The 24,118-nt window shown below is 42.4% G+C and overlaps 1 protein-coding gene and 1 pseudogene across 2 annotated transcripts; one reads left to right on the top strand and one right to left on the bottom strand.

The window, feature by feature from the left end:
* The first annotated feature begins 2,645 nt into the window (after positions 1-2,645).
* On the top strand, positions 2,646-12,559 carry LOC146520965 (rano class II histocompatibility antigen, A beta chain-like). Its single transcript, XM_085154590.1, has 5 exons — positions 2,646-3,513; positions 3,594-3,661; positions 3,746-3,871; positions 4,322-6,626; positions 7,619-12,559. The coding sequence occupies exons 1-4, from the start codon at positions 3,356-3,358 to the stop codon at positions 4,345-4,347; spliced, it is 378 nt and encodes a 125-aa protein (XP_085010716.1). The 5' UTR covers positions 2,646-3,355; the 3' UTR covers positions 4,348-6,626; positions 7,619-12,559.
* Positions 12,560-13,430: 871 nt separating this feature from the next.
* LOC146520964 (E3 ubiquitin-protein ligase TRIM21-like) lies at positions 13,431-22,770 on the bottom strand (annotated as a pseudogene). Its single transcript, XR_014873137.1, has 2 exons — positions 22,697-22,770; positions 13,431-15,359 (listed from the first exon to the last, which is right to left on the bottom strand). The product of XR_014873137.1 is annotated as an E3 ubiquitin-protein ligase TRIM21-like (transcript).
* Positions 22,771-24,118: the final 1,348 nt, after the last annotated feature.

The following is a 24,118-nucleotide window of genomic DNA, read 5'->3' as shown; positions in this document are numbered from 1 at the left end:
GGTGTCTTGTTTATTATTATTATTATTATTATTATTATTATTATTATTATTATTATTATTATTATTATTATTATTGGTCTATTGTTCAGTGATTCTGGTTTAGGGTTTTGTTCTCAGGTTTTGTGTTCTCCTGTTTTTGTGTGGGTGTAGTTCTGTGTCTAGTCTGCGTCTTTGTGTAGTGTTTTCTTGTTTCCTGTTTTATTGTGAAGGTCTGCGTCTCTTGTGAGTGTGTTCAGTTTACCTCCCTTGTCTCGTCTCGTTAATTACTCCCAGCTGTGTGTAATCTCCCTGTGTTTCTCTGAGTGTATTTAAGTTGGTGTCTTCTGTTGTTGTAGTCGCTGGTCCGTCTGTGTATCCACTGCTTCATCTGTGTGTGTGCTGCCTGCTGTCAACCGTCATTTACCTTCGTCCATCCTCCTTCATGTTCATGTCCTGGTTTGTGTTCAGTAGTTTAGTTGTTTAGATAGTTTTCTGTCCCGTTTCCCATTGCTTTATAGATATACCTTCTCACCTTCACGACAGCCTGCGATTGGATCCTCCTTTATTATTTCCACACGGCTCATCTCACTCGTCCTGACAATAAAATTGAATTGAACTGAACAGAAGAGTGCAGTCCTGGGAACAGCAAAGATACTGTGTAGGACCCTCAACCTCTGAGGCCTCTGGTGGATAATCTCAGGTTTTTGTTTCACTCTCGGTTTATTAATGATTGTGTGTTTATTGAAGATGATTCTGGGTTGTGTAGGTGCCTGAGATATTTCAGAGTTTCTCTGGTAACGGAGCAGGAGAAGGATGGATGCTCATCATATCTCTTTATACATGACATGATTTATTAGTCTGATTGCATTATTTAGCAAATACTCACTGAGACCTGTGACTTGTTCACTCACCTCTGACTCTGAGAGTCACTACTCTGTGTAGCAGCATGAGTCCATCCTTGTTGTAGACGGTGCAGGTGTAGACTCCACTGTCAGTGAGGTGGAGGTCTTTCAGGGTCAGACTGAAGTCTCCAGTTCTCAGTGGATCTTCCTTCATCTCTGTGCGACCTCTGTAACCCTGGTGCTGTTTGTCTGCCTGACTTTGGCTTTACTGAAACACAGACTTTGGTGTGTTTGGAGTCTGAGCGTGTCCACTCCACTGTGACGCCCTGACGAAGGTCAGCTGTGCTTTGAAAGGGCAGCAGCACAGACCTCTCCCCTTGTGTCTCCTCCAACACGTCCACTTCGTTATCTGAAAAGAGACGAGAGCAGAACATGTAAAGTACAGACAGACAGACATCAGTGAGGTTGATCCTCCATCATGTCCTCTGCTGTGTAACCAGCAGCTCCTGTTTTCAGTGCTTCTCTGACTTGGAGCTCAACTGTTGTGTGTTGATGTGTGAGGCTGCACAAACAGCTGTGCAGCTTTTATTCTCACACAGCTACAAACAGCTGAAAACACTCACAGGTTTCTTCTTTGTCCTTTTTTTCACATTAGAGAGAACAACAACAGCAACAACCTCAGCAAGTACAAGTAACGGTAAATAATAAATCTTGAATGTTACTGACAGTGTTGGGTGTAACGCGTTACTAAGTAACGTGTTACTGTAATTGAATTACTTTTCCACTGAAAAAGTAGAGTAACTAAATACTGTTCATTTTTAGGTATTTTAATTACAGTTACTTACAATGTACTTGTGTTACATTGTAAAATAATTGAACTCGCGGAATATCATTATTTAATTTCAATAATTTATCTTCTAAAGGTAGAAGTAAACTCTGCTCTTTAACATCGCTGTAGTGCAGCTGCACGTCATTTCACACCGGTTTGCTGCACAGTCGTATTCTACAGCGGAAGATGTCGGACTGAAGCGAGTGGCTGCTTTATGAAATGGACATATTTCACTTTTCTGAAACAAGCAGACATATATACCACCTCCGCTGTTAATAGCACGAGTAATCTACTGAAGTGCCTGACACGAGAGCATAGATGAACACTTCTGAGTGATCCTTGTTCATCATCCATCACCGCGGCAACTCCTGCTAAGCAGCAAAATGTGATTTTACTTCAGCAGCACAGAAAGTGTCTGAAGGTGAACTTAAAAAAATGATTGGAGGCTACACTGTGGAAGAGATGCTACGGCTGCGTACTGTAGAGTCTCAGTCTTTAAAAAATTATTATTTAAAGAGTTTAATTTCTATTGTTTGTCCACTCAAGGTTTAGAAGGATTTTAAGAAGTATTTAGTTAAATTACTTATTTAGTAATTAAATTACTTTTCTGACACAGTAATTAGCTAAGTATTTTAAATACAATATTGACTAAGTAATTAGTAATTAGTAATAAATTACTTTTTTAAAGTAACTTACCCAACACTGGTCGTGAGTTTACCTTTGGGCCTCCTCCTGGTGGGATCTTATTCAGATCTCGCTCTTTCGGTCACTACCCACAGCTGGTGAACACGGGTGAGGGTGGGGAAGTAGATCGACGTAGATCGAGAGCCCTGCTTTTACACTCAGCTGTCCAATCTGTTTGTCAATCTCCTGTCGCTCGTGAACAAGACCCCAAGATACTTCAACTCCTCCACTTGTGGCAAGGACTCGTCCCCAACCCGGATTGGGCACTCCATTCTTTTTCTGAGGAGAATGGACCGATCTGAGGAGAATGGCTGCAGATTTGGAGGTGCTGATTCTCATTCCCACCGCTTCACACTCGGCTGTGAACCATTCCAGTGCGAGCTGGAGGCCACCTCCTCCTGACCTCCTGCCTGGTTGGGCAAACTCCCTCAATGTGCCCTTGAGTATCCTTTAGAGGATGAAGAGCTGGTCCAGTGTTCCACGTATAACGGGCGGACTGTCCTTTCCAGCACCCTGGCATAGACCTTCCCAGGGAGGCTGAGTAGTGTGATCCCCCTATAGTTGTAAGACATCCTCCGGTCCCCCTTCTTAAAGATGGGAACCAATCCAGAGGTACCACCCCAAACACAGCCAAAACATCCCTAAAACATCCAGAGTCTTCAGGAACTCAGGCTGAACCCAGGGGCTCTGCCACCAAGGAGTAGTTTAACTGCCTCAGTGACTTGACTCACTGGACATTGGTGGGTCTTCCCCCTCGTCGCCAGGCTCTGCTTCCTCCACAAAAGACGTGTCAGTGGGATTATGGAGGTCCTCGAAGTATCCCTTCCACTGGCTGACAATGTCCTCAGTCGAAGTCAGCAGCACTCCACCCGCACTATTAATATGCACTGTGCCTTTTAAATAAATACATTCAAATTATACAGAGAACATTAATAATAATAATACAAACTAATAATGTCTTGCAGCTCCGCCCACTGTCAAACTTCACTCCACGACGCCTCTCTCCAGTCACCATCCTGCCATGTTGGTCTGCAGTGTCTATGACTTCTTTCCCAGTAAGATCAAAGTGAGCTGGCACAGAGACGGACAGGAAGTCACCTCTGATGTCACTTCCACTGAGGAGATGGAGGATGGGGATTGGTACTACCAGACCCACTGCTACCTGGAGTACACACCCAGGTGAGCATCATGATAATAATAGTGCTAAAGTTTAAACATTTAAAGTCCAGATCTGAGAGTCACTAATGTTTGTGTCGAAGGTCTGGAGAGAAGATCTCCTGTGTGGTGGAGCACGCCAGCCTGGAGAAACCTCTGATCACTAACTGGGGTAAATACCTGTCTGCTTGTATCTACACACCTGTACATACCTGTCTGTCTGTCCACCTGTCTGACTCTCACCTGTGTGACTCAGATCCCTCCTCATCCTCATTCATGCCTAAGACAGAGAGGAACAAGCTCGCCATCGGCGCCTCAGGACTGATCCTCTGTCTGATCTTGTCTCTGGCTGGGTTCATCTACTACAGACAGAGAGCTCGAGGTCAGAGAACCACTAATCACTCACAGACCAGTTCAGACCAGAAACCAGTTCAGACCAGAAACCAGTTCAGACCAGAAACCAGTTCATACCAGACTGAAACCGTTCAGAGATACAAAATCTCAAACCACATACGATGGGTCTAAAACTGGTTCTGATCTGGTTTACATCAGTATTTTTTAATATATTGATGTTTTAAAAATGTACACTTTTGGGCAGGTTAAGGCCAGTTTCACAAATTTCTAGAACAATCCTGTACATTTTCAGACAAGTGTTAGTTTCTGGCTGCATTCAAACGCAGGTTTTCTACTGGTTTCAGAGAACTCTTGGTCCTTATCCAATCTCTAAAACATGAAACTTTTCTGAATAATCAGCTCAGTTTAAAATCAGCTTCCATGAAGTGCTTTCAGAGTTTGTTGGTGACTGTGTCCTCATCTCCTCTTCTTTCTCCAGGTCGTATCCTGGTTCCCACAAACTGAGGCTGTTCCTGGTCCTGGTTTTCTCTGATGTTTTAAAGTCAGCTGCTTCCTGTGTTTAGCAGACTGATGACGGTGTAGCCAACATGTCAGCTCACCAAAGAATAACTGAAACAATATCTGTAACAAAAGAAGAAAATGTATTCAGGGTCTGACTGCAGTTTACCATCTGTGCTTAATATCTTATAGAGCAGCGGTCCCCCAACCCCGAGTCATTTGGTACCGGGCTGTGAGAGTTGAGGTTCTGGTGTAAAATGTATGGTTTTCAGGGTTTTCAGGGTTTTTAGCGGTTTTTAGCGTTATTTTTGTTTTTGTCGTTAACTCGGTTTTTGTGGGTCTTTAAACGCATGTTATGAATAAGTCTTCTTTTTTCGTTAGCGGTACTAATTTTCTTTTGTGGTATTTATTTGCGACACCTTAAAGGCCGTGAAAATATTGTCAGGCATAAACCGGTCCGTGGCGCAAAAAAGGTTGGAGACCGCTGCCATAGAGATTTCTGGATTGGAGCATGTCATCCTTCAGGACTTGAATCCACTTTACAGTTTACTTTTTGACCATGGGCCTGCTGACACAAGCGCTCTTTAAATAACTGTGACTCAGTCATTGTTTGTGCTAGGAAGAGCATGTGAATGGTTTTGAAAAGATGAGAAGCTGTTCTTTACGGGATATTTGGTGTATTACGGTAGCACAAAGCGTTCACAGGCTACTGCTGTCTGAACACAGACAAGTCAACTCTCCTTAGGTTTTACCGTCAGTGTTTTGCAATGCTGTAGCTCCTCAACCAACTGGGCTAGAGAGACATTTCAAAGACCAGCTTTACGAAACTTTACTGTGCATCACTAGAAAGCACGAGCAGCCACAGTCCAATCACAGATAAGAACTGATGATTGATGATGATGATGCACGGAGCAGAGAGGCAGGAATGGAGAAGTGGCAACGCACAAAAAAAGACCAGGAGATTTAAAAAACTCCAATGTGGCTGAAAAACCTTTTTATACATATTTTTTATATTTCATATTTAAAGTTGATGTTGTGTTACATTTTGTTCATGTTGAATATCAGTTTCCACTTAAATATAAAGCTGAAAAAACTGTCTGTTTTGTTTCTTTCTAAATGTCTGTATATAGTCTGGCCAGCAAAATAATAAAAATGAAAAGAGCTACAGTGGCTTGCAAAAGTATTCGGCCCCCTTGAACTTTCCCACATTTTGTCACATTACAGCCACAAACATGAATCAATTTTATTGTAATTCCACAAAAGAAAGAAAGACCAACACAAAGTGGTGAACACGTGAGAAGTGGAACGAACATCAGACATGATTCCAAACATTTGTTACAAATAAATAACTGCAAAGTGGGGTGTGCGTAATTATTCAGCTTGAGCATGTGACTGCTGCGTCAGTGCACACAAAAGTCTTTGATAGGTTTTTAAGATCATGTCAGCATTAGGTTAGTTAGGGGGAAAAGGTATATATCTTATAAAGGTATATATGTCCATGTGTACCTCTGCTGTCACAGCCCTCCCCTGCACCTGCACCACCAAACAAACAAGGAAGTCATATTTAGATATTAGAAGGTAACTTCCTCTTTCTGCTTCTTGGAAAGTTCAGTGTTTGATGTTTCTGTCATTTTTCCAGAGCTTCATGTAAATGAGTCCCTTTAGAACTCATATCTACACTGGATCGTTATGTCAGGAGGACAGTCTGTATGTTCATATTCAAATACTGAGTACACAGAGAGTGTGTGTTAGTACAGATGGTTATTTACTGCACAGCTGTCTGCATGAACACCAGAGAAGAACCAGATTCAAACCTGCAGGCTCATTTCATGTCTGTGTACAGAGGTGCTGTGTGGACCACATTTGAACTGTTGCTTCTTTCTTCTTGGACAATTTTAAACAGATGATCATTTATTAAGAAGAATCATATATTTCTTACAGCAGTGTGTGATAAACTAGATATCTGTGTTTAATATAAAGTGCTGCGTGTCCATCAAACACTGAAGAGCTGCTGGATTCATTGTTTCCTCCAAATGACAGAAAAGTCATTTTCATGTGACAGAGCGACGATGCAGTGGAGTCTGTTTCTGCTTCTTCTGATGGGTGAGTGATCATTTTACCAGGGCTCCTGATTGTTTCCACCTAAAATCCTTTAGTTTGATCAGGACTCATTAAACAAATGAACTCTTACTGAGAAAATCCAGGATTTGAGAACTGTGTGATAATAGAAGACAAATGGGCAGATGTTATATGGACTCAGACATATCCGTTCATCTGCTATAATGGTGAGAATTTGTGGACAGTAATGTGGTGATAGAATATTTAATAATGTTATAATCATTTAGTTTACTTGTGCGTTCATAACAGTTCATTACTTTGATTGTTGACTAACCTTTGTTTCTTTACCTGCTTCTGATGGTACCTGTGGGTTGCCAGGCAAAAAGTGGTGGCCAACGTTTGATAACTGGACTGCACCACCACTTCCTGCTGAATGGGAGAATGTGTATTTTCTTTAATTAAAAACAAAGTATTTGTATTTAATTAAATATCGAGTTTAGGGTTTAGTAGTTTTGATTTTCTTCTTTGGTGTTTAGTTTATTAACAAACTACATTGTACTGCATCGTTTTGTGTTTTATGATTGTGTTTTGGTTAGTCACCCATCTTATGTCATAGCTGTCTGATCAGCCATGATATATACCCCCGTGTGTCATTTCATATTTAGGTCAGTTATGTTTGTTTGGACAGTCATTTGGGTTGTTAAAGTTTGCAGTTTTGCCTGAGTTGAGTTTTGTTTCTTTGACCTCTTTTATGAGCTCAACATTTATTACTTTTGTAAATACAATTTTTGGGTTAAATAAATAGCAACCCTATTTTCCAAATAATTCCTGTTTCAACTCGGTCCATCACACCAGACAAGCCGAGAGAGATAATCTCTTCAGCGTGTCCTGGGTCTGCCCAGAACACCTCACCCACCTCACCTGTAACATTTAGTGAGAAAACTTTGTGTAGCAGGATGTTTCCCTCCTCGTTGTAGACGGTGCAGGTGTAGCCACCATGGTCACTAAGTTGGGGGTCATTCAGTTTCAGACTGAAGTCTTTAGTTCTCAGAGGATCTTCATTCATCTCTGTGTGGTCTCTGTAATCCTGGTCCTGTAAGAGATTCTGGTGTTCATTGTTCTGATACACATGGACCGTCGTATTTTGGTGTTTCCAGTCCACTTTGACGTCCTGAGGAACATCATCTTTGTTTTTTCTTTGTTTGTTTTCTGTTTTCAGGGTCATACTGAGGTCTTTGCTTCTCGTGGGTCTTTTCTGTATTTCTGCTCCTTTAACACAGCTGTTCTAACACCTCAGATACACCTGGACCAAATCTCCTCAGGTGAGTAAAGGATGCCTTTAAACACTGTGAGCTGAAGAAACATTCTGAGCTCTTGTTTTTATGCTTGATGCTCAATCATCCAGGTGAGTAAATCCCAAAAAGTGGATTCTGTTCATCTGGAGCGTTTTCAGTGGGAGGAACATTTTGTCACAAAGGATTCACTGCAGGTTAGTGTGGTGAAAGATAGAGATGTACAATGAGGCAAAAAGTATTTAGTCAGCCACCAATTGTGCAGGTTCTCCCATTTAAAAGATGAGAGAGGCCTGTAATTTTCATCATAGGCTGGGAAGACTGAATCTGCAATAGGTAAGCAGTTTGGTGTGAAGAAATCAGCTGTGGGAGCAATTATTAGAAAATGGAAGACATACAACATCAAACATTGTCTCCTGTAGCTGGTATAGTTAAGGTGATTACAATGTTTAACTTGGATTATATGCATTTATGTTGTCTTGGAGTTAGTAGAAAACTGCATCTGCTGTTTAAATCTAAATCCTCCACCTGTCACCTCAACCCTCTGTTATGACCCTCTGAGGCTGAAGCATCATTAACGTGCATGATCCACAAGCTTCAACTAGGATGTATAAATGTGTGCAGTGATGTGTGTGAAGCCTTTGAGGACTCACGGTGTTATTAGCTGGTAATGAAACACAGCTTCAGACGTTCAGTTATACGAAGCTGTGAAGGGCTGTCAGCAGGTGATGGCTCAGGTCACAGCCCACCTGTGTGATGTCACTGAACACCTGTGTACAAGCGCTGCTTCAGCCTCTGCAGTCGTGATGTGTTTATAGGACATCAGACAATCCTGCGTCCATGGACAGAAGTCAAACAGTGTTTAGCCTTGGTCACAGGTCCTCTGATGTTCACACAGAGTCACAGTCTGAGGAAACTTTGTGTTAACATGTTTCTGCATGTTCTTATAAAAACAGCTGATGATTTTACAGAAACATGATGCAAACATGAGAATGAACAAATGATTTTTATTAACAGACACTGTTTATTTTTCACTTTGCATGACATCATCAACTCAGTGCAGTGATAACGGGGGGGGGGGGGGGTGGACGCAGTATTGTGTGTACTACAGTTGTACTGTGGGTAATGACACCTGGTCACGTCAATCAGAGGTCACTAAAATCAATATTGAATCAGTAACTTTGCTTTTCTCGGGTCCCTCCCCAGTCAGACCAGGACTGACATGTTTAGCTGCATGTTCTCCTCTCAGGGGGTGGAGTCTGTCGTGTGGCCCTTTAATATCACACCTCTACTCTGACAGCATGGTGGGAGTTTCTAAAAATAATGGAGTCTTCATTAGTCCCATTGTCAATGGAAAATTGTACTAAGGAGTCAGTATAATCTTTTAATGATACAAGTTTCCATATATGCTTAGAGGTGTATAATCGATTGTGTAGTGATAGGATGTGTGATCTTTAGTAGGCTGCAAAGGCTTTGTGTGCATTCCAGAGTGTTCTGGCATCCACACCTACATCCTGGGAGCATGGGAGAGGTCATACCTTCTTTTATTATTTTATGGTAGGATAAACGTATCTATGTCTGTTTTAAGCTAAGTGCCTTTTGTTTAGATGAACTGCTGGACTTCCAGACCAGCAGGTTTAGGGAAGTCTTTATGGGTTCACACTCTGACCACACACACACACACACACACACACACATCCACATTCTGATGTAATATGCAAAACGCACCCACTGATGTATATAAATAAAGCCCAGGGCAGTGACAGGGCGCGAGTCTCGGAGTCCCTCACTTCCGTGCAAGTGCTCTGTGACTGCCCTTGCTTCAAGTAAAACTTGTGTGTTTCTCCTCTCTGATTCTCAGCTGAAGAAGTGTTTAAGAATACATCTCTTGACACCCATGCAGACGTACGCCTATCTGGAATAACCCTGACATATTACAAAACAATAATATGAATAATTTTCCAGAATGGAGTTGTAAAGGAATTAAATACTTAGAAGATATATTAGAAGGAACAGACTTCATTCCATTTGACAGACTTGTTATATAATATGGGATCAACAAGAAAAGATTTTTAGAATATCAACAAATTAAATCCATAGTAAAAAAGAAATTTAACCTCAGTCAAGTTGAATTGCAAACACCACCAAGTACGGTACATTTTCTTACTCTTAAATCCCCTAAATTATTGTCTAAAATATACAGAACACTTTCTAAAATAGATGAATCAATATCCCTTCCTATTGCAAATTGGGAAGCAGATTTGTCAGTCGGCTTAGACCAAAACCTCCGGTCTCAGATATGCTTAAAAACCTTTAAATTGATTAGAAATACCAGTCTGCAATTAATACAATACAAAATACTACATAGAGTACACCATACAGGTCAACTGATGTTCCAGATGGGCTTTACATCTTCCAACAACTGCTCACACTGCCAAACCAATACACCGGACAATTACATCCACGCTCTTTGGTTCTGTCCACCAGTGCAGAAGTTTTGGCGAAGGATATGTGAAGACTTATCAAAGTGTCTGAAATGTAAAATTCCAACCTCCTTTTTAGTGTGCTTTTTGGGCAAATTGGATGATGTCACTACAGAAACTAACACAGTCCAGGGGGCCTCTGGCACATCGGCCTAACTAGGGGGCTCCTCAACTGACAGGGAGTTTGTTCCATCCTTGCAGGAGTCCACTCTGCTGGTGGGGGAGAGTCATAGGAGAGGTGGAGAATAAACTTAACCTGGTTGTCTACTGTCTTGTGCAGTCTGGGAGATGATTGAATGTTAGGGTGGGTACAGTTTCCTCTGCAGTGGGGTCGGGTGGGCTGCCCCGGGTCCTGTGGGGCTGGGCGGTCCTGCTGCCGTAGGCCCCGATCTGGATGGGCCTGTGCTCCCTTGCCTTGGTGGGTGCCGAAGGACGGGGATGCCTACTGGGGTCAGCGGGGGAGCTAGCCCCAGGGAGGGGCATCTTGTTCCTCCTTTATTTTCCTCCCCATCCCCGGCTGCCTCCCTCTTCCCGCTCCAACACACCCACCCACACAAGTAGGGCTTTGGGGTGCCTTGAGGGTGGGCACGTTAACGGCGTCCAGTGGACGGTCTGTGTATTCAACCCCACCTCTGGCGCCGGTGCCCACCTCTCAATTTTAAATCCATGTAGACATTGAGGGTTCTTTGGAGGGGCCGTGCTAACACCTGCTGCTCTCTGGCAGCAGCATCATGCTCTCCCGTGTTTTAAATGCACCTTAGAACAGCACGCAGCAACACTACGCATGAGCAAGAGGAGGGAGATTTGGGGTCTTCACACACCCCTGTTCTCTGCTGGACATCGGCTGCTGCTGCGGAACCTGGGGCGGTCTGCTTGCCTCCACCCCGGGGGAAAGTGTAACACCTCCTGGATCTAGGTGCCGTTTCCCCCTCCAGGCACGAGGGTCCCTGGTCCCGGGGTATAGAGTTTGTTTGGGGAGTGTGATTGTGTGTACAGTGTCCATGTATGTCTATCCCTACGTTGGGTGAGTGCTGAATATTTGTATATCTGTGCAGGAGGGTGGGAATGCATGTTTGTGTCTGTGTGCCTGTTTGTCTGTGTCTATATGTCAGGTCGGATCTTACACTCCACCTCTCTGGGAACTCCCAGGCCCTCCAAAGGCCTATCTCCCCTCACCACACTCCCTGCCGGTAACTGATGCACTCTGGGGTCGGTGCATTGGTGGTTCTTGGTGTCCAGGGCTGGGTGCTCAGGTATGTACCAGGTCACTCCCGGTGACTACTTGGCGAGGCCTGGTGCCTGTTGCTCGGTCAGGCCTCTTCTGGGGCAAAGGGGGCCCTCGGGCCTCCGGCCTCTGGGCCTGCGGCTCGGTTCACTCTGGCACAGCTGGCTGTCGGCAGAGCCGGCGGGCACACCACTGCAGCCCCCTCTGGCTTCTGCTCCGTGGCTACTGGGTAACCCCTTATCCGCATCCGGGGCCCTCCTCAGCTCTTCCCAGGGGGGCAGCATGGATGCCCCTCCGGTGGTCCTCCTTGGGCTCTCGCACTCTATGGCCTCTGGATGTCTGGAATCTGGATCTCCTCCATGCCTGCTTCATGCCCTGGGGGCGGGGTTATGGCTCTCTACATCCTCCAGCAAACCATTACATGGAGAAACCTTTTGAATACAAGCGCGCTGAACCACACAGGTGTGCACACGGGTGTTCACTGTTCATAGACATAAACTATACCTTAATTAGCTGCTATTTCCAAGCACAATGTACGCTGTCGGTCCTGCTTTCTACACAACAACATTCAATATTTAGTATTTACTGCTGTTTACACTTAGCTAGATTAACATGATGGTGTTGTGTTTAGTATGTTGCTCTTTTTCTTTTTTTTCTCTCTTCTTTCTCTCTCAATGGGTGATCCAGGAGATTTTTTTTGCCCTCTCTCACTGTCCCTCTTCCCTTCTGTTTTTCTTTTCCTTCATCTTTCTTTCTTCCTTTCCTATCCCTCACTCATGTCTGTCCCGTCTGTAACAACTGAAAAATAAAATAAAATAAATAATAACAACAAAGGTTGATCAAATGGCAAGGACGTGATGATCCATTTGGCAAAGTAAATCCATTGGGTATCCTAGTTGGTCTTCAGACAACAATTCTGATGGCTAAAGAACCAAATGGGACAGGCGAAAATAAGGCAGAAAATAAATAAATTAATTAATTAAAAAATTTTAAAAAAAAAAATCACACCTGACCTTCCTCAGGATGTCACAGTGGAGTGGACACTCACTGATCCCAAACCCATGAAGGTCCATGAGAGTGGACCTTCATAATCAGTAACTAATCAGTTATCAGTAATCAGTAACTAATTACTGATTACTTCCCCAAAAAAGTAATCCCGTTACTTTATTGATTACTTTTTAAAAAAAATAAAAATAAAATAATAAATAATAATAAAAATAAGTTTTCTTCCCACGCACAACGGACACTAATGTTTTTGTCACTTTTTATGGAATCAAACTCAAAGTAAGGTCAGTACTTCCACGCTTTAAACGCTGCACGCTCATACTCTCTCTGCACTCGATATATGATCCATTGTTGATCTGCACACAGCTGTTGCCACGAACGTCGCACTCGCTTACGTCACTGTCATGAGACATTTTCGCAAAAAAATCACGGTTTTAGTAACGCAGTAACGCAGCGTTCCTACGGGAAAGTAACGGTAATCTAATTACAGTTTTTGCAATAGTAATCCCTTACTTTACTCGTTACTTGAAAAAAGTAATCAGATTACAGTAACGTGTTACTGCCCGTCTCTGGTTGTTGCTGGATCGTTGCCTCAGGGGGAAAGTTGTGTGTGTGTTATGCAGACTAACAGAGACTGCAGCTGTCAGCAGCCACACACACTTTCTATTCTTCAAATCAAATCTCAGTGAAACATGTTCACTGGCAGCTCAGCTTCAGCATCGTCTTCATGCTGTGACTGCAGCCGTTCAACTCTGTTGATCTTTAACCCAAATCATCACAACATGCAAATATAATCATCAAAATGATGTGACTGGAAGGATGCAGCAGTCTGTGCTCCACCTTTCTCCTCCACACCTGCAGGTGGAGAACATGGATGCATGAATCTCTACAGAGTTCTTTGAATATTATCCGTCTCATCAGTTTTCAGTGAACAAAACTGCTCACAGAGCCAAAATAAGCAGTTTGTATCCAACATAACTCAGCTGGACTCTGATGCTCCGTATAACAGCCACACATGAGTCTGGATTCACTCAAAGCATTGAACAAACTTTATTGTAAATGAAGCTTTTGGACATTTATTCTCTGATATTTGCTCTTCAGCTCGAGTCTCCATCAGTGGGAACATTTCCTGATTCAACTTTTCTTCTGTTCAAATCAAACTCCATGAGAATCAAAGTGTGAATCAGAGTCCTGATGATCAGATTCTATAGAAACATGGAGACTGTAGAGGATTTACACTCAATATGTTCATTTGTTCCCTTCAAGAAAAATCAATCATTCATCAAATTAAATCAGTCGTTGATCAGTTTGATTGACAGGACAGATGATCAGAGGTGCAGAGTTTTTACCTCCATCATTGATACAGGGATTGAAGTATGGGTGGAGTTTGTGAGTGAAGGAGCAGCCAGTAAAGGAGTAGATCAGAGCTGCAGCACCTACATCATAAAAGGAGACCAGACCCTCCTCATAATCCACAAACACCCCCACCTTCTCAGGACCAGGATGAAGACAGATATTAACTGGAGAGTCATCAAGAGCTTTGTACTCATTTCCATTTCTCAGCCACACAGTCCAGAAACCATCCTGAGGTCTCGCTGTGATTTGTCCCTTCCTGTTCATCGACTCTGTGGCCACTCCTAAATCCCACTCAGTCTTTCCTTTAACCTGAACCTCAAAGTAAAATCTGCCTGAAGAGAAACTCTGCTCTCCTAAAACACAATGACACAGAGAAAATCTCTCTGGGTTGTCTGGAAGTTTCTTCCTCACATCACTATCATACACTTGTTTTCCATCATCAGACAGGATGAGATAAGGATGAGCTGTATCAGGATCCAGAGTCACATCCACCTCATGCTGCTGGACCCTCTGCAGCTCAGCCTCAAACAGCTTCTTCTTCATGGGTTTCCAGACTGTCTCCTCCAGCTGAGCCACAGCTCTCCCCACAGTCCCCTCATATGATGGTGGATGAACTCTGACCTCTGTCCAGCCCTTGCTGGGTGGAGCAGCTTTCAGGGAGCAGAAGCTTTGGAGGAGGTGGAGGTGGTCTTCAGAGCGTGAGAGCTGCTCCACCTCAGAGCTTCTCTCCATCAGCTCAGAGATTTCCTGTTCCAGATCTTTGATGAGACCTTCAGCCTGTTTCTCTGTAGCTTCCTGTTTGTCTTCGATCTCCTTCATGAGCTCCTTCAGGCGTCTCTCAACAGACTCCATCAGAGCCGTGAGGACCTGAACACCTTCTGCTTTCTGTCTGTCTGCAGCATCTTTACTCATCTTCACCGACTCTGTGATCTCCTGAATCTTCAGTCGTCTCTTCTGGATCATCTGTTGAATCTCAGCCTCTGTCTTCTCCAGCTCTGCCTTCTTTCCTTCATATTCTTCTCTCAGAGGAACAAACTCGTGGTTCTTGTGGTCTTAAACAGGGCAGAGCATGCAGACACATGTCTGGTCGGTCTTACAGAACAGCTGCAGAAGGTTATCGTGCTTCGTGCACATCCTGTCTTCCAGGTTCTCCACAGCATCAATCAGCTGATGTTTTTTCAGACGTTTCAGTGTCAGATGAGGCTCCAGGTGAGTCTGACAGTAGGAGGTCTGACACACCAGGCAGGACTTCAGGGCCTTCAGTCTGGTTCCAGTGCAGACGTCACAGGGAACTTCTCCTGGTTTGGCAGCTTGTTGCTCTGAGCTGCTGCTGCTGGCTTTCTGCTGAGCTTCACGTCTGAACTGAGCAACCATCTCAGAGATGAAGGTGTTGATCTTCAGCTGAGGTCGAGTGTAGAAAGTCTCTTTACACATGGGACACTGACAGCTCTGATTCATGTCCCAGTGCTGACTGATGCAGGTTTTGCAGAAGTTGTGTCCACATGGTGTAGAGACTGGATCAGTGAACACATCCAGACAGATGGAGCACAGAAACTGATCTTCAGATCGCAGATTGCTGGCAGCAGACATGTCTGCACTCTGAGGGAGAAAGAAGAGAAACATTTGATTCAAAATTCACTTTAAATTTATTTTTTAAAAAGAGAGAAACAAGTGTCAGTAGTCTGAGGAGCTTGGAGAGAAAAGCGTCTGGACTTCTTTGAGTTTCTTGAAGACGTTTCATCAGAGAAGCTTCTTCAGTTCTCAGAGTAACTGGTGGAGACCCAGCAACACACTCAGACACAAACTGGTTCATCCCAAACACAAACCTAACATCGTAGTGTCTGCTGTACAGTGCAGCGTCCAGATGGACAGGATCAACGTTTGGAGATGAAGATAAATACAGTCGTTAAAAAGATGTGAAATTGTTTCTCTGACTGTTTTACAGAAGGTCCAAGATTCATCCAGATCTTTTGTATACTTGAATAAATCAGTTTGTTGGATATATTCCATCAATTACTGTGAAGTAAACTTCGACCTTGTTGGTGACTAAATGCTTCTTATTGTAAGTCCAGATCAATGACCCATTAATATTAAACAGTGACTGTTCCAGTAGAACTGACAGTGAGGAGGACAATGAATCATAAACCTCAGAAATGTGTTATTAACTGTTTGATCCAGTATATTAATGGCATTTATGAGAACATGTTTATTCAGAGGTGTCTGTATATTTGGTCCATTTGTGCGTCATTAAAAACTGTCCTGTTTTCTCTCACAGATACTGGAACATCACAGCTCCTCAAAAACTCAGGATATGGAAGAAGATGAACTTTTCCAGTCACTCGCTGGGATACATCATTCATGTTATTCTGGATCCTCAGAAAACATTGATTTATTTTTGTATTTCATATATTTGTTTGTCCAAATCAAAGATTGATGTTAGTAGAGAAGAAGCCACCATGATAAAGCCTGTGTGTGAAAACAAGATCAGTGGATTTGATCAAAATCACATTTAAGGAGGAATTCTGTCCTCCAGTTTGTTTAAATAAGCTTTGGGATTAAACACCATCATCTATGTTTGTGTATGATGTTTGATCCAGTTCAGCTTCAGTCTGAAGTCCAGAGCACAGATTGAGTCCAGAGTCCTGAGCAGGGCCACAGTGAGACTGAAACAGGGCTGGTATCATCACTGTTTCTATAATCGATTCAATTCTATTCAGTTTGGACTCAGACAGTCAGAAATATTCTAATTCTGATCATTTATCAGAACATATCCAGATTTTATATCTATGAGTAAAATATATGCATAAAAATATTCTGCAGTAGATCAAAAACAAAAGAAAACCATGAATCAACATATGAACATCACCTGATGCTGCTGAAGTGAAGCAGAGGAAAATTACAGAGGTTTGATTACAGACACAGCTGAGTGTTTTAACATAAACATTTAAATTTCTCTGGTATTGAACAGCTGAAATGAGGCTTTCTTGTTGGAGGTTGTTAGATTTGTGTTCTCATGAGTAAATATATTAATTCATCTTATGTTGTGAAAGACGTTTTCTGATTGTCATTTTATTTTGGAAAGGATTTTATTTTGGTGATTCTAGATTACTTCACTTCCTGTTCCTTATGTTCTGAAGCGCGAACTGCTGAAGTAATGTATGGTTTTCCCTCCTGTGTTGCTAACAATAAAAGAAACGGGAAAAGTAATCAACCAACCAAGTGTGTGCATTATTAAGAGAACATGGCCGAAGAAGAAGAAAACTCTTCGAGCTCAACAGGTTATGGGCCCAGGCGTGACACAACAGGAGGAAGATGGCAGAGGTTAGTGTTCAACGGAGACGAAAACAGTTACGAACTTTGGGAGGCAAAGTTTCTCGGCCACATGTGGATCATTGGTCTAAAGGACACTATATTATCAGCCACTAACCCAGATGCAGAGAAGAATGCTGAATGCTACGCTGAACTGATTCAGTTTCTTGATGATAAAAGCCTTTCACTGGTAATGAGAGTTGCGACTGACGACGGAAGAAAAGCTTTAAAAATACTTTGTGACCACTACGATAGTAAAGGCAAGCCCAGAATCATCGCACTGTACACAGAGCTGACGTCTTTAAAGAAGAAACCAAGTGAGACAGTGACAGATTATATTATCCGAGCTGAAAAAGCAGTGACCTCCCTAAGAAATGCAAAAGAAGTCATCAGTGATGGACTTATTATCGCTATGATTTAATGGTGGACTGTGGTGCTACTTCACACATCATTACGGAGAAGAACAAGTTCATAAAGTTTGATGAGACTTTTGATCCTGAGAAACACTACATGGAGCTCGCTGATGGATCCAGGACAAACAACGTCGCACTCAAGAGGGGAGATGCCAACGTCTCTCTACGGGACATACAAGGACACTGTACCACCATCACACTGAGAGATGCCCTGTTCATCCCATCCTACCCTCAGAGCATATTTTCAGTGAAGGCAGCTACAACCTATGGAGCACAGGTGGTCTTCAAGGAGGGACAGAATGAACTAGTGAACAAAGATGGGACAGTCTTCTCCATCGAAGAATACAACAGACTCTACTATTTGAAAACGGTAAACAATGAAACATCATTCAATGACATGATGTCCTGTGACACTGTTAATCTGGCTTGTGATGTGAAAACATGGCACGAAATTTTAGGACATTGTAATGTTAGCGATGTGTTAAAGCTACCTGATGTTGTAGATGGCATGAAAATCACAGGCAGTGGCATGTTAGATTGTAATGTGTGCACAGAAGGGAAATTCACTAACAACAGAAACAGACAAAGCGACCCAAAAGCAAGTGAGCCATTACAGTTGGTGTACACTGATCTAGCCGGCCCCATTGAACCAAGTGGCCAAAGTGGTCATAAATACGCTATATTATTTACGGATGGTTTTTCAGGGGCAGTGTCAGTTTACTTTCTAAAACAGAAAAGTGACACCACAGAGGCCACAGCAAAGTTTCTAGCCGACTGTGCACTATACGGCAGTGTTAAGTGCATTAGATCGGACAATGGCACCGAGTTCACAAGCAGTTCCTTCCAGTCTCTTTTAAGGGAAAAGGGTATAAAGCATGAGACATCTGCGCCATATTCTCCCCATCAGAATGGCACAGCTGAGAGGCAATGGAGAACTCTCTTTGAAATGGGGAGGTGTCTTTTACTAGAAAAAGAGCTGCCAAAAGAATTATGGCCTTACGCCATTCAAAATGCAGCACACATCTGCAACAGATGCTACAGTAACAGGACTAAAAGTACACCATATCAGATGTTAACAGGGAAAAGACCAGATCTCTCAAAACTGTGGATATTTGGGTCAGACTGTTATGCATACATACATGATCACAAGAAACTTGATCCCAGATGTGAAAAAGGAATATTTGTGGGTTATAGTAAAAATAGCCCAGCATACCTGGTTTATAACCCTCACACAGGAAAAGTGTCAAAACACAGACTTGTGAGATTTATCAAGAAGAACACTGTTGAACAACAAACACAGACTGATGAATATGACACAGAAATTCAGACTTATGAGCATGTAGTGCCTTCAAAAGAAAGTACAGAACAACAAAATGAAAATGCAGCAGAGAACAGACCTCCTAGAGAAGAGGAAACCAACACAAATGAACCAAACCCTGACATAGAAAGAAATGAGGGTGATGAGCAAAACCAAACTGAGCGCTATCCTAACAGAGAAAGGAAATCTAAATATTTAGAGGATTACACATCTAACTGCAAAGAGGTAGCTAATGTAACCTCTGTAAGTGTTGATTATTGTTACAGAGCAACCTGTGGAATCCCCCAAACCTATAAAGAGGCGCTGATGTTACCAGAGGCACCAAGGTGGAAACAGGCAATGACAGAAGAAATCAACTCTCTGAAAGAGAATGACACATTCGAACTTAGTACTTTACCTACTGGTAGAAACGCCCTCAAAGAAAATGAACAAGGACAGATATTCAAAGCCAGGTTTGTAGCAAAAGATTACAACCAGACACAAGGAATAGACTACCAAGAGACATTTGCACCAACAGCAAACATGACATCTGTGCGAACCCTAATGCAAATAGCAGTCCAGAATGACCTTATTATCCACCAAATGGATGTTAAAACTGCATATTTGCATGCTCCCATTGAGGAAGAAATATACATGGACCAACCAGAAGGTTTTGAGCAAACAGAGTCAGGAGAAAACTTGGTGTACAAATTAAAGAAATCCCTTTACAGGTTAAAACAATCAGGTAGAAACTGGTACAAACTCTTGAATGACTACCTTGAACAAAATGACTTTGAACTGATCTTTAAGAAAAGCAGTGAGGATCTAGATCTACTTGCTTACAGTGACTCTGACTGGGCATCCTCTGTAAAAGACAGACGCAGTACAACAGGCTACTGTTTTGCACTTACTAAAGAGGGACCAGTAATATCTTGGAAAACAAAGAAACAGCCTACAGTGGCACTCTCAACATGTGAAGCTGAATACATTGGTCTTGCAACCACTACTCAGGAAAGCATGTACTTAACCCAACTGTTAAACGGCATGGACAGAAAAAGGTACACATGTACAAAACTGTTTGGGGACAACCAAGGGGCCATTGCTTTGAGTAAAAACCCAGTGAACAGAGGTCAAAGCATATTGATGTGAAATATCACTTCATTCGTGAAGCGGTAAATGAAGGGAAAATCTGCATTGAACACTGTCCATCAGAAGAAATGGCTGCAGACATACTAACAAAACCAGTTACAAGAGTGAGACTCAGAAAGTTTCAAAAATGGTTCTTTGGAAATGCATAAGATGCTATGGGTTAACAGCATGAGAACGAGGGGGGTGTTAGATTTGTGTTCTCATGAGTAAATATATTAATTCATCTTATGTTGTGAAAGACGTTTTCTGATTGTCATTTTATTTTGGAAAGGTTTTTATTTTGGTGATTATAGATTACTTCACTTCCTGTTCCTTATGTTCTGAAGCGTGAACTGCTGAAGTAATGTATGGTTTTCCCTCCTGTGTTGCTAACAATAAAAGAAACGGGAAAAGTAATCAAGTGTGTGCATTATTAAGAGAACATGGCCGAAGAAGAAGAAAACTCTTCGAGCTCAACAGAGGTCATTTAAAAAAAACAAACAGCAGCCGACAGCAATGAACACAACAGCAGACTGGTGGGTAATAAGTGAACGAATAATGCTGAAAACAGATTTGAGATGGGAAACTGTTCTTGAAGTACACTGAGAGAGAGAGAGAAGAAGTGTGATTTTTAACGTGGTGGAAGAAAAAAAAGTCAGAGAGAATTCATGACGATGTTTATCAAACATGAAGCGTAGTTTGCTTTTCATTTGCTGCTGGTTCAGTGAAATTTGATCAGAGTGACAAACCTGCAGCTTCAGAATCTGTGAGATGTCGACTTTCAGCCCCGACGGCGTGTCCGTGTACGACGTCGGGTGAACGATCCACGCTCTGTTTACGTCTTTGTGCAGAATCTGTTTACCTGCTTTCATTTGCTGTTTTAGCAGTTTGGTGGTTGTAGAAATAGTTTTGTGAGCTTTAACCTGAGATTCCGTCCTAATACATTTATGTCTTGATGCATTCTCAGTCATCCAGGTAAGTAAATCTCCAAAAGTTGATTCTGTTCATCGGGATGTCCAGATGAACAGAATCAACTTTTGGAAAATAATTACATTTATATTTAAAAATCAATTCAAGATTTAATGAATTGATTTGACGTAATTAGAATCGATTATTGAAAACCAGCCCTAGTTTGAAACAGCAGCTCGATGTTCCTACAGTGGATCTGTGGTTACATGAGCAGATTTCTATGGATCCAATGTGACTGTGATGAGTCAGCATGAACAGGGCTCTAGAATAACTTGTTGCCATGGTTGCACTGGTGCGCCTGACAGTTTTTCTTAGGCACACCAGCACAAAACTTAGGTGCACCCAAATGTTTCAACCCCATCACTTAACACTGCAGTTTTACATGTTCAATGTTTTATTTGAAAATCCATACAGACAATATTGATTCGTAAATGATTAACTAACAATCTTGTCATCACAAAGCAAATTTGGAGCTCAGTTCTACAACAAAGATCAGTTAGTGAAAAAGTGCTTGAGCTTAAAGTGCTTCACTGAGCTGAAATTTAAACTATATTGTAGACAGTGTTGAACTTAATCATCACATCGGCTCCTCTGACGACCTGTTTGCTGCTGCCTGACGCTAAAAGGCAGTGGGCAGAGGGGACACTTGGACTGTGCATTTATCACAGCATATGATGTGTTTTCTGGATACACTGTGCTTTTTCAGGGTTTCATTTCTAAACATGCATCCAAATTAGGTCTCCCCAACAGAATTTCACCTGCGTCAGGAGCACTGTCCAAATCACGGACAAACAGTATCCCACATTCTTGATTTTTAGCTCACAAACACCTCTTTTAAGGACTTATTGCTCCTGAAATTTTGGGAGGTTTTAGCTATTTAAACAGTAAAGTTGTTGGATCCGCTCTCCCTGCCCAGCGAATGCTCCCGACTCAGATCCTGTCGGGGATCCCTACCTCGGCACAACACCTGCCACGGTCTTTGCACACTCACCACAGTAAATGCATCATGTTGTCAGCTTTACTGTATCTTAGCCAGAGAAACTGGTCAGGCCGCTCTCTTCCAAATGTCTACACTTCACCCTTTTACTGTCAGTGGGCTCAGAGTCCATCTAATGTGGCTCATTATCTGATGCCGTCTCCGGACCAGTGTTAGACACTGAGAGGTTGATGGCTCCGTGTCAGAGCTATGGCTGTGAATTTCAGACAGATCAGGCCTTAATGATGATGATGATGATGATGGATTGGATTTATATAGCGCTTTTCAAGGCACCCAAAGCGCTTTACAATGCCACTATTCATTCACTCTCACATTCACACACTGGTGGAGGCAAAAGTTATCAATGGTTCGTTTCATCTTTTCTTAATATCAGTCTGTACATGCTCCACAGAGCTTTTCTTCAAATTCTTTATTTCTCTCTCGCTTTTGAAACTTTGTACTTTTGTGTTACTCGCAGCAACAACTCCACCTCATTGTTAGTCCATTTAAAAAACTCGGTCCTCCACCTTTTGCCGCGACGTTTCAAACAGCTGGAAAGTGAATAAACGGCAGACAGAAATGAGACAGGTCAAATCGTCTTGTGTTTCACGCATGCGCAGGACTGGAACCTAAGTGTTTTCGGCTGTTTTAATGTGGACGCACAACTCTGTGAAAACGACTGAAAACACTAGTGTGGACGCGGAGCGTTTTCAAATCTATCCGGGCGAGTGTGGACACAGCCTAAGTGGCACCATGGAGAAATGAGGTGGCGCTCTAGAGCCCTGATGAAGTGAACAGAGTGAAGATTTGTGTAGAAACAGGAAGTGTGATCAGCTGCACTCACCACTGTTGCTGAGAGAAACCTGATGGACTCCAGTGAATCTTCTTTTAGAGACAAACAGGACTCGACTGCAGCTCTGCTGCCTCTCCCTTTACAGGAATCAGCCGTCATTACTGTGTGATGAGGCCGTCATCACACAGTAATGACGGCCTCAGGTGATCAGGAGAAACTCACCTGGATTTCCTTTTTCCACAGCAGACTGAGAGCTTCAGGTGGACCCTGAAGGTCGTCTCAGACACAGGTGGTAAAAGTACACACAGTGTGTACTGAAGTAGAAGTACTACTGTTAAAAATACTCCAAGTACTGTTTCAACTTCTTTACTCAAGTAAAAGTAAAAAAGTCCTGGCTGTGAAATGAGAGTAAAAAGAGCCGATTGAAGAACATTTCTAACACATGTGTTTATACAAAGCTAAGCTGGTAAACCATCGAGTGTCTCAGGTTTCTGTAGATACCACTTAAAGAGCTTCAGTTCCTTCTCTCTGAAATCCCCAAGTGTTTCCAGAAGCTCTGTCTGCAGACATTCCTTCATCTTTGCTCTGTAACAACACAAGAGTACAAATCTGAAGAAACTGGAAAGATCAGAGTCAGAGTGTTTTAAAGTTTAAGAAGCCAGTGTGTTTGTTTAATCAGGATCCCCATTAGCATAAGCCTTAGCTTTATTAATCCTGTGGTTCACTCAATCCAACACCACAACAAAAAACAAGCAGATTCTTAACAAACAGATAGCAATTCATTTCATATCACAAGAAATATATTCCAGCCCTAACTACAGTGGCTTGCAAAAGTATTCGGCCCACTTGAACTTTTCCACATTTTGTCACATTACAGCCACAAACATGAATCAATTTTATTGGAATTCCACGTGAAAGACCAACACAAAGTGGTGAACACGTGAGAAGTGGAATTAAAATCATACATGATTCCAAACATTTTTTACAAATAAATAACTGCAAAGTGGGGTGTGCGTAATTATTCAGCCCCTGAGTCAATACTTTGTAGAACCACCTTTTGCTGCAGTTCCAGCTGCCAGTCTTTTAGGGTCTGTCTCTACCAGCTTTGCACATCTACAGTCTGAAATCTTTGCCCATTCTTCTTTGAAACAGCTCCAGCTCAGTCAGATTAGATGGACAGCGTTTGTGAACAGCAGTTTTCAGCTCTTGCCACAGATTCTCGATTGGATTTAGATCTGGACTTTGACTGGGTCATTCAGAAAGTTCAAGGGGGCCGAATACTTTTGCAAGCCGCTGTAAACGGTTTTTAAACTGAAATCCTAAAACAACAAAACGTCACAGCATTTAAACCTTTTACACTGAGAAACAAAGAACATGGATTTACACCACCCAGGTCCTGATGGATGGCCTTTACTTCTGAGGCCAGTAAGAGTGATTGATCCATTTAATTCATTCATCTGTTAAGTTCAAATA

The sequence above is a fragment of the Neolamprologus multifasciatus genome, chromosome 3 (genome assembly GCF_963576455.1).
Source record: "Neolamprologus multifasciatus chromosome 3, fNeoMul1.2, whole genome shotgun sequence".
Lineage (NCBI taxonomy): Eukaryota > Metazoa > Chordata > Actinopteri > Cichliformes > Cichlidae > Neolamprologus > Neolamprologus multifasciatus.
This window is presented reverse-complemented; position numbering and strand designations above follow the sequence as displayed.